The sequence below is a fragment of the Mycteria americana genome, chromosome 4 (genome assembly GCF_035582795.1).
Source record: "Mycteria americana isolate JAX WOST 10 ecotype Jacksonville Zoo and Gardens chromosome 4, USCA_MyAme_1.0, whole genome shotgun sequence".
Lineage (NCBI taxonomy): Eukaryota > Metazoa > Chordata > Aves > Ciconiiformes > Ciconiidae > Mycteria > Mycteria americana.
In genome coordinates this window covers 74,453,165-74,466,353 of record NC_134368.1, presented here as the reverse complement: position 1 = coordinate 74,466,353, position 13,189 = coordinate 74,453,165, and the positions used below count along the sequence as shown (strand labels likewise).

At 35.8% G+C, this 13,189-nt stretch overlaps 1 protein-coding gene across 1 annotated transcript in view; it reads right to left on the bottom strand.

The window, feature by feature from the left end:
* Positions 1 to 13,189, bottom strand: part of IQCM (IQ motif containing M) — a 107,490-nt gene that overhangs the window by 20,097 nt on the left and 74,204 nt on the right. Inside the window, 1 exon segment of the mRNA XM_075500518.1 lies at positions 4,229 to 4,387. Coding sequence (XP_075356633.1) covers positions 4,229 to 4,387 — 159 coding nt within the window.

The window sequence follows — 13,189 nt, the reverse complement described above, 5'->3', positions numbered from 1 at the left end:
CATGGGGTATGGAGAACTACACACACAAACAATCGTGAGAACAGTATATTTTTTCTTATGTGAAATGCATTGAAAATTGACTCTGTTGGGATGTAAATGGGGAATTGGATTGTTGTGGAAATTCTACTGGTTTGCGTGCTTTTTAAGTGTTGAATTTTCTTTTTAAGTGATCAAAAGTGTCTTTGAGTCACAACAGTCAAAGATGGCAAAGACCACATATTGCTCTAATTCTGGTCTTCATGACATCTTGCAGAGATTAATGCCTGAAAGATATTATTAGAACTTTTTATTCCTTTATCCTAAACTGACACCATATGAAAAGCTTGCCATGATAGCTCTTCAATATCTTCTCATTTTATTTTCGAAGCTATACCATGTAAATTAAACTGGGAAAGTCACATCAAAGCTAAAAGAGCTAATATGCACTACATACAGACATTAAACACCTGCCATACCCTCTCTTGCTCAGGTAGTAGAATAATCACTCTACCCATTGAAGTATGAGTGCTTCAGCCTTCCGTTTTACCTTGCTTCCTCTCTACTTCTTTCTTTCCCCATGGAATTGCTGAGTCCATGTTTACAAATCTTCTTCTCACGTACACGATAAGACCGAACAATATTACAATTCTCCTAATCTGTAGGACATAGTACTTTCAGGGCCTTCTTATCACAGTTTAGTCTAGCAGCAAAAGGAAAGGTTGATGGAATTGTGTCTGTTCTGAATATCACCAGGAAACCATCCCTAGCAGAGATTCTTTACACCCGTGAGATAGCTGGCAATGAGTAAACAGGCTGCTGTGGGTATACACCAGCAGGTCATAAGGGACTGATCCACATCACCACCGAACGTTTCCTTTGACTTCTAGAGGCTCTGGTAGTAAACAGTGGGTTTCTAAATTAGTTTCTCAAGGAAAGGCTTCTCTTCAAAAACCTTTTGCAACCTTAATTCTCCATTTGAATGAACCACACTAAGCCCATTGCTGTACTACCAATATTGATAATTTCAAGGTATATATATCTTTCCAGCAAGCACAATAACATTACATTTTTGTGGTATTGCTTCTTTGTTGCAGTAAAACATTGAAAAAAAGTCTTATTTTATGGCCAAAAAAAACCAAACAAAAAAACCCAGACATGTCCTGGTTCCATAGAGGAACAAGACTTTTGTAACAGATAAAGTAAAACTGTGTCCTTCCTTTAAAACTATTAAAAGGAAATATTGTACCACAAGCCTAATAGAGAAAAGCTGACTTGTTGATAGTGTTATACAGCTTAGTATTTATTTCAAATTGCTCACACAGCAAAATAAAAGCATTGATCAATCACCCCATGTCATTATTTAAATATGGAAACCATGCCTTCTTTCACCTAAAAGCACTTCAGAAAAGTGAATTTGAAATACTGTCCCATTTTCAAATATCAGAACTGGGATATACGGAAAGTTGAAATGCTTGCAAAACTTACCACAGTGACAAAATTCAATGTGAATTAAACCTTGATGTCCTGACTTTTTAATCAGTAAAGCAATCTGAATACAAGAGCTGGCAAATAAATTGAGTAGGAAGATGCATTTTCATGTAGTCATTTTTCCAAGGGGAAATTAATATTATCTTCCATTTTCCAGTTAAAAAATACAGTGAAGATTACTCATCCTTAAAAGAGATGTTAGCACACTACTTACTGGTAATGTAGGAGCAGTAATAGTTGACAGAAGTGCAGAACTGTTATGAAAACATGCCTTGTATATCAATGATATGAAAAAAACCCTATTGTATTTCAAAAAGTTTAAAGTCTTAATTTCTGCTTATTTAAGCATATGTAGAATTTTTATACTTAGATTAGAAATTAACGGTACACTGCACCAGAATCCGTAATTTACATATATGGTGTAAATACATGCCTATGGCAATTTTGAATTAAATTTACTTTTGAATTAAACACAATCACAGTTGAAGGATTATTTATCTTGGCTTAGATCTTTACCGAATAGTAAAAGCCCTGCCTACAGATGAGTTGGTAAGTGGGTGTTCACTGCTTCATAGTTACCCACTGAAAGCTCAATGTATCTCAGAAGCCACAGAAACAGACACAGTAAGCAAAAAAGGGCTGTATGAATCTTGTAGTGTTTATGAGTATTAATGGTGGAACACACAATAAATTTCCAGGGCTATCCAGAGCTAAAATGCTTATCGGAAGAGGAGTCTCTGAGCTACAGAAAGTCCTTCTTCAATAGACTAATCTCTTTTCAAGGCAACTACTGCATCTCTCTTGTCAACCAGTTTAATAACTGCTGTAACTCAAGAAGATGCAATACTCTGGTCACTGAGCAAAAAAGCTTGAAAGCCCTCCAGAGGTATATCTTACCATATACATCATAATCTCATTTGAAGATCTATTTTTGTCTCCGACACTATTCTTGTCTATATTATAATCAAAATCTGACAGACCAATATGCTATCAAAGATCTGAATAAGCATTTTAAATGAAAAGTCATTATCTAGAATATTGACTAGCGTGAGGAGAGCATTTAAATACTTCAGGTCTTGGCAGACTTCAATAATGTCACAAAAATGGCACCTGTCTACCAGTGGCACCTGTCTACCAGCCTTGCTGCATTAAAATCAATGAATTTATGACTATTCCCAGCAGACAGGGATCTGGCCCAAAGAAAGCATAATTCAGCATATCATAGTACCAGTTCAAGCACAGTTAAAGTCAGTGCTAATGGTACATCAAAAACAGGCAAAAGCTTTTGTATGTTTGCCTTAAAAGTACCTTTTATGTCTGCAGGTAAAAAAAAATCATTTTCAGTCAGAGGCTTGCAGCTGTTAGAGTCATGAATTATTACTTACAAAAATATAGTAATGAAAAATTAGTTTAAAAACAGATCCTGCAACTTAAAGTTCTAGTGAGATAGAAAGTTATTTTTTGAATAATGGTTTCTTTAGCACAGCAGCTGTCATGAGGGCACTTGTGAAAAGTGATGGGAGAAGGAGACTGTCTTGTTAACACATCAAGGATGAGCACAACTGTCTTATTTCAATTCATTGCTCTTTTCATCAGAATGCAGCACAAGAACATTGAACGCTGTCTGGACAAGGGATGGTACCCACTCTCCTCTGCCACTTATTCCTCCTTTCCACCAATCTTCTGATTTATATACACATTTGAAAAATAATCTATGCCTGCAGAGATGGGTGTTCGTCTTTCAGTGTCCTTAAATTCCATATTTTTGTGCAATGTACAGAGTGCTGTCTTTGGGCCAACATCCTAGAAATAGGTTTAGAGCCCAAATGAACTGCAGGAAATTCCCATGAAGGTGTGGGAGTAACCGAAAAGATTTTGGCCTTGAGTTTCTAACATACAGCTTGGCTGCTATTACCTGGCAAAGTAAGGGGAAAGGGTATAAGAAGTGCAAATCATGGACTATTTCCCATACAGACTTTAGTCTGATGTTTTCTCTGACTCCAAGCTTGTTACATGGAAAACTCTTCTTATTCTGACAGTGAGGAACCAAAAACCCAGCCTGCTACACACTTCATAGTTTTGTAGAGGGTTTTAATTGATGTTTTTCCTTTTATTTTCACCTCTCTCCTGCTCACACAATCCCTGACTGCAGTCATCATCCCTTTCTCAGTGGAATCATGCCCTGACACACGCTAAGTGTATCAGCTTAGAGTTTGCAGTAGCACTGTACCCTCAATGCTAGCACAACCTGGAGAGGCATCCTTCTCTCCTCTATCCTTCTCAACTCCTCTCTTCAGCACACATACTGTGGATTCTTTCTGCACATCCAGATTCATTTGCATGTAAATGTGGAGTTCCTCTGCCTATGATTCTGAGGCAAAAGTGGCAGAAAAACAGCTCTGCCCCTGAATTTGAATGTTCGAAGAGATGACAACTGAACATACCCTTCTTAATATTAACACACATAGAAAAAACGTTACAGGTTAAGTGTGAGGCTCAGTTGCTGAGTTAGTAGTTTGTGTGTTGGAAACTCCTGAAAACTAAGGATTTTATCTCATCCTATGGAAAGCCAATAGGTAAACTAACTCAAATTTTGGAAAGTATACATAAGTTCTTCGGCGGCGGGGGTGGTGGTGGTGGTAAATTTGTTTGTGTGAGATGTATATACCACATATACAGGTTCTAATAGATGATGTGGAAGGTGCAACACCTTCATGTCCTTCATTACGTTCATATCCTTCTGAGAGGTTGACATTTTTACCTAATTTATTGGATTCGCCTTTTCCATCCATGAGAGGGCGCACCCATGGTAGCGGCACTGTAATTAGGTTCTTCACTTTTGCACCAAGAGGAGGAAATAATGTGAAAGCCTTTTCAATTGCTTGATGCTTTTTGATGCTTCTTACAGCAGCAGTGGAAGCTGAAGAAAAGAAAATAATGTATAATGACCAACATCTTTCCTCTAATATATATATAAATGCAATTGACATTCATGGTAATAACCTGTACAAACAGATTTCCTTTTATTACTTAACTGAAACACATTAGGATGGAACCGTGAACTTCTGCAAGTTAAAAGGCTGAGATATATGTAGGCTTATAAGCTGTGGAGCTGCTGGATGTGATTAAAAAACAAGACAAAGGTGTCCAGTTTGGAAAGATTTAATTGATTACCGTTCTAATACTTCAGCTAGTTCAATGTGCTGATGTGTTCTATAATGACAGTCACTAAATAATACGGTTCAATCTTTTCTGAGTAGAGTCCAGTGATAAGCATGACTAAAATTTCAAAGGTGTTCAAAACTTAATGGGAGATGAATGTGTAATTATTCTTCAGCCCCTTTGAAAATCTCAAGCTTGATACTTACTGTTTATCGATCACAAACTGTAGCACACCTGAAGACAGACCATTAAATTACCTGGTTAAATGAAGTAATTGTTAACAGTAGCCTATCAAAAAACAGAGCTAAAATTTCAAGTAAGAAACTATTCTCACCACACTTTATACACTGATCTTCACAGCAGCTGATCATAACTTATTTTTAAAAATGGAACAACGCCAACATGAAAAAGGAGTCCATAAAGGAGTCTGATCCTGTAAGTGTACTTCATGCATGTACTTCTGCTGCACTCAGGAAGCATGAGTCCTCATGAGACCAAGGAGCTTTGGCACTGCATATGGAGGGCTCACTTCCTTGGAAACTATAACATTGTTCCTGACTGCAGGAACAGTTAAAGCAATGTAAATTTCTGGATATGACCTTTTTGTAGCAACAAGTAGAATAACCTCTCTAGAAGCATGTTGTGGTTGGGAGGGGGGGCAGTTTTCCGTTCTGATTAACATCCAAATGCAACCCATGTCCAGGACGCTGACACTGACGTTCAGGGTAAGAACACCTGTTGCATCCTTTAGAAAAGGGAAATGAGCCAAATGCCTTATAGCACTGCATTGCTATCAGTCTTGTTCTTTAACTGTTTGGGCTATATCTGAACCTACATCTGGAGGTGAAGGGATCTATATTACACAAGGAATAAACTTCAAGGCAAATTCAGCACTGAACTTCCAATGTTTTGTTGTTACAGTTCAATAAAATCACTTTGTGTTACATTCATTTCTGTATAAAATAAAGTGAATGTCACACTTTTTTGTCATACCATTTTTATTTAGCAGGTTTTTTTCTATACCCATTAGTTAAAAAATTTATAACAAGGCAAATCATTTATCAAAATGAAAAATGCTGTACTCCTTGAGCAAGGAAAGGGGAGTCTAAATAGAATGTCCCTGCTCTTAAATTAATGGAACCATCTTACATTTAATATTTTCTCTTAAGTAGTTATGTAAGCACTCCAAGATCATTAATGAAGGAGTACAGAATCACAATTTACAGCTGAAGGACAAAACTGCTAAAAAAGCATTTCAGAATCATGTCATCGAGTGATACAGTCTAGGAAAATAAATGTAAGAATCATTGATCTCTGATATCATAATTAAATGTACACAATACATGACAAGGAGAAAGGACAATAAAGTTCATTAAAACTTGACTTGGAACCTAAGACGCAGGACTAATCAAGCAGAGGTACTAAGGAAGGGTCAGGTTTATAAACAAGAAGCACTTTCGTTTTAATAAAACAAATTTTAAAAATAGATTTTTTGTCACTATTCTGATTTTAAACAAGAGTAATGGTTAATAGTTATTATTTATAAAGACAATTCATTTGTGTGCAACATCCCCAAATGTGCCATTGGCCAGTTCATCTGCTGGTATTGTGATATGTTACCTTTCTGTCCCCTAGAATCACTGCAGCAGTTCAGTTGTACTTTGTAAATCCAGCTCTCACTTGCCTTCCAGACACTAATACACACATTCCTAGATTTATTTCTAAAAAATCTGGTAGAACAGATTTGCCCAGACTTTCTTAAGTAATGCAATAACTGATCTTTTAATATACAATACATTTATTGCAACAAAAGAAAATTCACAGAAATCAGATGGAATTTATCCCAGCAAGCTAATGGAACTTGCAGAAATAGTGTTGGAGCCACTGGCTATTATTCTTCAGAACTAATGGAGAACAGCCAAGGTTCTGGAGCTGGGAAATGACAAACCATATTACCTATTTTGAAGAGAAAAAATAAAAACCAGCCAACCTACCAGAGAAATTACAGAACAGAGAATTCAAATTTGAATTACCAAGTTAGCTAGCAAAGCAGTCAGTTTGCAGCCTGCTACAAAGGCATGCTGAAAGGTGGGTGATAAACAATAGAACAGGAATTGGCAAAGACAAAGCATGTCTATGATATAAATATTATTGAACATGGGCCTCCTGCTCGGTGCTATTGCTACCACTCAACTCCTTAGTACAATCAGACTACCTTAAGACACTTTCACATGTGCCAGCAAGTACAATAGTCACCTTTTATCAGACTTCAGGAGCAACAATTTACTGGTCTAATTCCTCATTGTTTCCCAGCACTTGGGCAGAAAAACTTTATTTTCATAATGTCCCTTTATACCATTCAAACATTCTACAACATTAGACTACCTTGCATTTGTCAAATACTAGGCTTTAAATTGCATGCTGAGTACATTAAAAAGACTTACAACATATAACAGAAGATAGAACATAGATCTAGCACACTCGTATTGGAATATTCCTATATAGAGATTAGGCCTACAATCTCATGAGTTACAAAAACTGTTTTAAGAACCAATTGCCAGGTTTTGATTTGCAGTGTTTTAGGAAGGTCATTTCCCTGCCAGTTACAAGAAGCTTCTCATGTTGAAAATCAAACGATAAAAATAGATTCCTCTTTGTTCCCACAGGACATGGGAACTAGAAACCAGCAAACACAGAAACACAACAGCCAGGTTTATCAGGAAACACAAAAAAAATTGGTTCCCTGTTTAATTTAGCCCTAAAGTACTTGGATAAATAATGAGTTCATCTTTTCCAGAATACATCACAAAGTTCCAGAAAATAAAACATTTTCTCCATTTTAACAAACATATATATATCTCTTTCACAAAATCCAACAGTTGAACTCTTCATTGTTAAAGCTCCTTCTTTACATGAACATACGTGCCATTTTATGAACAATCAGACAAACCATTTTACTTTTGCTTCTTCATTACAGATAGCCTGTTTTCTGGCATGTCATAACTTCCTGTATATGCCACAAGTAAATTCTGTATGTAGGCACTCAGTCTGGACTAGGGACTCAGATCCTAACTCTTGCTGTGCTGATATATATGGTGGAATAAAGCATATAGGGAGTATGTTTTGCAAACTGATGGAGCACAAAAAATTCTTGTGCTTCTTAAAAGCGAGGCAGATAATCCCAGGCATAAGCAAGGTCACAAACCAGAAAGAACACAGATACCTTACTAAGCAATTAAGAAGTGCAAATTCAACTGGGCAGACTTATGCTGCTGCTAACTTAACATCTTTTACCCCATTCCACAAGCAGTGAGTACTTTCCTTGCAAGGACTACATTTGCTCTTTAATTCTATAAAATACAAATGCTTTCTACTACTGGAATCAGGTCTGTATCACCTGACTATAAAAGTCACAGCAGCATGTTTTACTTACATTATTCCTTACTGCTATTCAGAAATCTGCTAGTTGTTATAACTCATTTTGAAGACTTTACTTCTGTAGCTATCCTGTATTCAATGAGAATATCTAAAAAGTGCAGAGATATGTATGCTTATCACTTAATACAAAATAATAATAATAATAATAATAATAATAATAATAATAATAATTCTTTTTAATGTAAGAGAAAATAATAGGCTAGAATGGTTAGAGCTGATTAGAATGACCAATAATACAATAAACATAAGAATGCATGCATTACCATTAGTGCTGCATCTGTTTCGAAAACTATAGTGATGTATTTGTAAAAATGTAGCCATTGTTGCTTGCTTTTTTTTAACTTTTATTTACTATGTTGTTTGTTATTATTATGGCAATTTAAGTATTTTCATCCTAGATTTTAATTTTTCTTAAAATATTATGCCTTTGCTACTAGAAAACACAGGTTTACTTCTGAATATTCGTCTGTATTTTCTGAACTATGATTCCAATCAAATACAAGGTATTGCCATTTTTCACTAATACTTGTAGTTATTCTATGTGTTATTTGATTCAGAGGTAAGAAAGCAATCCACATCTAGTACCCCACACCACATGCCACTTGCATTTAATTTGTAAATAGAAGAAAAAAATGTGGCATCAGAAAGATCTACTAAAAAGAAATGTAAACAGGAATGTAAGAGATCCAAGCTAATTAGAATAATATACAAGAAAAACAGATGCAGGTTACGCTAGAATCTCAAAAGTGCAATTTCTTAATGCTGTACCCTCAGATTTTATTTTGCTCCCCTCCATTTCTTTTCTTTCAGTTTTTCAAGTCAAAATGTAAAAAATCTGTGGAACCAAACAGAATCCTCAGTTAATTTTAAATTATTTTAGAATGTTCTTCTATGGGACAAAAATAAGACCTTTAAAACTTTTGCTTCAAAGTGGAGTAGCATGGTACAACTGCAGCTCTTCCTTGTCCACTGGGCAAAAAAGTAGCAGCAGAAATAACACTAAAATGACCATGAATCCCACATATTGGTTGCCTTCTGTAAGTATTTAGAAATACATTCACAGAACGAAGGACCCCAAAAAATAATTACCTGATAGCGTTCAAACAGAAATCTAAGGAAATGCACAGAATTTGCCAAGTCCAGACCAGAGTTCCAGGTATGCAGAGATACCAAGAAGATAGTAAAAAAAGAAAGGGGGCAGGATACAATCACACTAAAAATGTGGATTTTTTTTTCTCTTATAAAATTACCCTTTAAATCTGAAACCATCATTAAAGTTTGGATTCAGTGTGAAAAGGCATGCATAACTCTAAAATAAGTTTTCATATTCCATACTACGAGATGGTTGGAACAGATACACAGTACTCCTCTAAATGGATTGTGTTTCTGAAGCTCTGTTAGAATAAGCTTTACATTTATTTTCATCAACATAGCAGACTTGTCTCATTATCCAGATTCATATTTGTTTTCCAGAGGTTTTCAATTGTAAGTATTTGGTAGCCAACTCCGAAAAAAAGAAAAAGTGCATCCATCGCTCCCCTAATATAGATATATGACAGCCTGAGGTGCAATAAAGCTTGTATTGCCTCTGATTTAGGATGACTCTATTAATAACAAGTGGCAGAGCTATAAGTTACATATACATATTTTCTCAAATGACTGTCAACCAAAACTTTATAGAATATTACATACAAAAGAACTGTGTTCTGATATCATTACTAAGGCTGCAGTCAAACACTACTCAAGCATTAGGAATCCCTTTTGCATGTGCATTATGATAAGGACCTTAATTTCACAATCCACGTGAGCTCTGTCTCCTTCACTGCACCAAGCTGATGGTGTTCACCTTATGAGCAGCTATTTGGTATTTTGTTTTCTCCTTTTTCAGTATGTTATCCCAGGACTTGATTAACATACAGTACTCATGCTCTGAGCTGAAGGTGGAATTAGTAATTTCCTCATGAGCTTCTTCATGGGACTCATCACAAGAGTATCAGATGTTCAGAGACATTAACAAATTTACCTTTGCAACAGCCTAAGGGAGAAATGGGTTTTATTATGGCCATTTTACTGCTTAGGAGCTAAGGCACATAGGATCAGAATTTTCACAGCTAAATAGGTACCCAAAAATGCATGAAGGAGCCTAATAGTTTTCCCAAAAGTGCTAAAACACTTCATTTCCAGCACACAGGTGCTTTTTTTTTCTCCTATGAGACTATGCCCATCACTAGCCATGCAAATAGATTTTAAAATCTGACCAAAAGAGATTAAGGATGAGGGTATCCATGAATTGTGGGTTCCCACTCTCAGACATCTTGGATCTCATCTTCAGTGTATTTTGCATTCTACTAACGTTTTATATGCTTTAACACAAGCTTCAAGCTGCAGCAGAAATCTAAACATCAGTTGTAGCTCTGAATCCTCAGAATTTCTGTATATCAGCCATCACGATCCCAAGTTAGGCATCCAAAAATACTGAACACCTCTGCAAACACTTTTACATAAATGAACTATCAGCAAAAAGAAACTCTGTGGAGATGCTGTGGGCAATTTTCAAATACCCTAACTATGTAACCATTCTCTCCCTGCAATTCTCATCATCATTTGCTACGTACCTTCTAGCTTCTGCAAAAAATGGAGGGAGTCTTGACTGCAATCTTTTTTGCCATAAACTCTGAACCTCTTGTACTGAATGGGGCAGCAATTTCTCACAAATATGTACATGATTGTGCAACTGAAGCCATTATGCTGTGTATATACATAGAGGCCAGTTTGCATACGCAGTGCAGCTGACGTGCAAACTATAAATCACTTGACTTTGCAACTCCAACAGGGTTCTTTTAATGCTCTGTGGAGTTGTTGGGGGGTTTTTTGGTAACATTGAAGACATTATAAAGAACAAACAGAAAAAAAGTGCAAGACTGCCTTCATGATTTAATGCACTGACACTCCAGAGTTTTCAACAGGCATCGAGACTTTTGATGCCCCACATACATGCAGGTGACCATTATCATAATTTACATGACAAGAAGGCAGAAGTCATGGCCTTGCCTTTGTGTTAGATGTACCCAAACTGAACCTCAGGCTTCCACAGTCCTCAGAATAAAACTGCCACTTCAAGTCACTTCATTTCACCTATAAACATCAAAGAAATCCAGTTCTGTATCTAAAGAGATAGCCTTTTCTTAAGATAATCAAAGATCTTTTTTTTTTTACTGCTTTATTTTCTTCGACATATATGAGTTACCCTGAAATAAAGTTATATTTGTGGTAGTGATATAAAGTCAATAGAACTAGCTCCACACATGGAATCCAATCCAAAATCCAAGACCTTCAGCAATTTCTTCATTTATTTTTGTCTACTCTTGTACAAATAACCTGAAATATTCCATCATATAAATTCTTATATTACACTAGAGATGAGCTGGCTTTTAATGATTATGTAAGTGGTAATCCAGAAGGGTATTTCTACTAGCTGTTGTAATTATTACATTAAGTCATCAAACTAAGATCTGTCATATAATAGGACAACAAAACTTGAAGGACATCAGAGGACATTTTTGTTCCTGTAAAAGTATTTTCTTATCACATCGATTGCAGACATAAGTGTCCAGAAGAAATAATAAATGCAGAGTCATCATGGAAAGCAATAGAGACTGCTGAATGCTCTAATAAATTTCCAGTGTACTGGAAGGATACTTCAATTGTTGGCTAACACAGAAACAGAGAGCAATCATAAGCATATCTTCACCAACACTGAAATATGTGTAAGGACAATAAAACTATATATATTCTTTTGTTCAACATCTTTGATGGAGAACTATCATTTAGAAATAATACATAATAGCTCTATAATGTATAATATATAATTATGTAAATAATTAGTATAATCTTGAGATGAGATGAGGGCTATTAGTGGCAGTGGATACTTTGAACCTTGCACATTTAGTCAAAAAGACCAATGACATCCAATCAAACTTCTTTAAAATGAATTGCAACAAACAATGGCAGCACAGCTGCTATTAGAATTATAATTGAGTTTAGGAGGGAAACAGCAGCTGAATGCAATGCAGATAATTAAGGAGCAAGCTTTTGTTAACACTATCAGTAGGGTCATGATTCTGCAGATTGTGAACTTATTATGGCTGAACAAACTAGTCTATTTTTATAACAAAGGTATATTTCTGCTTTTTATACCAATAAAGTATACTCTGGCACCAAGATAGCTGATCACTTATTTATTTAAGCTATCCATTTAGGGAAATGATAAGCATTTACAAAATCTAAGATTACCATGGAAACCTTATTCTTAAACACTGAGGATTATGGGAACAATTGGTTATACAATTGGATGGGTAAATAACAAGCCTCTGAGTATGACAAAGACTGTAGCTACGAAATTACATTAAGTAATTTATCTCTTTCAGGCTAATATACATTTTATGTTAACCTAGCACTGAAAGGCAAGCAAGATACCTTCCGTGGGTAAACAGTGAAAGTAAACAGTGAAAAGAAAATATTTAAAAACATACAATTTATGGTATGCAGACAGAAACTGCATAAATGCAAGTTCTTGTGGTCCTAACACTTAACCCAGGTGTTAGGGAATTACAAAACCCAGGATCTGGAATCACAAAAGTGATCTAAAATTTGTATTTCATGTTGTGTATTGACTAATCTTGGAACAAAGGATACCCACGTAGAAAAGACAAACAAACAAGAATCACCAAAGAATTCAAAGTCACTCCAAGCTTGCAGCTTGGCACCACAGCCAGGCAATGCGAGATGCTTGACCATTTGTAACCACGAGTCAGGGTTCCAGAAATGGAAAGGAGGTCATTACAATGCCAACAACAACATTACGTGCTGTTAGCAATATTACTGTTATAATATCATATTGTCATAATAACTGGTACTCTTTAAACAAACTGAAGAGTGTAGGTCTACCAAAGATGTTGTTATCACCATTATACTAGTAACCCCTTTAACTCATGTAGCATGGACTCAGGTTCTTTGGTTTAAGATAATCCTGCTGACAACATAGGTCATTTCACTGGCAAATCTAAATTTGTTAGGGACAAATGAGTAATCCTGCTTTGGAATCTCATTGACCTCAATGTGT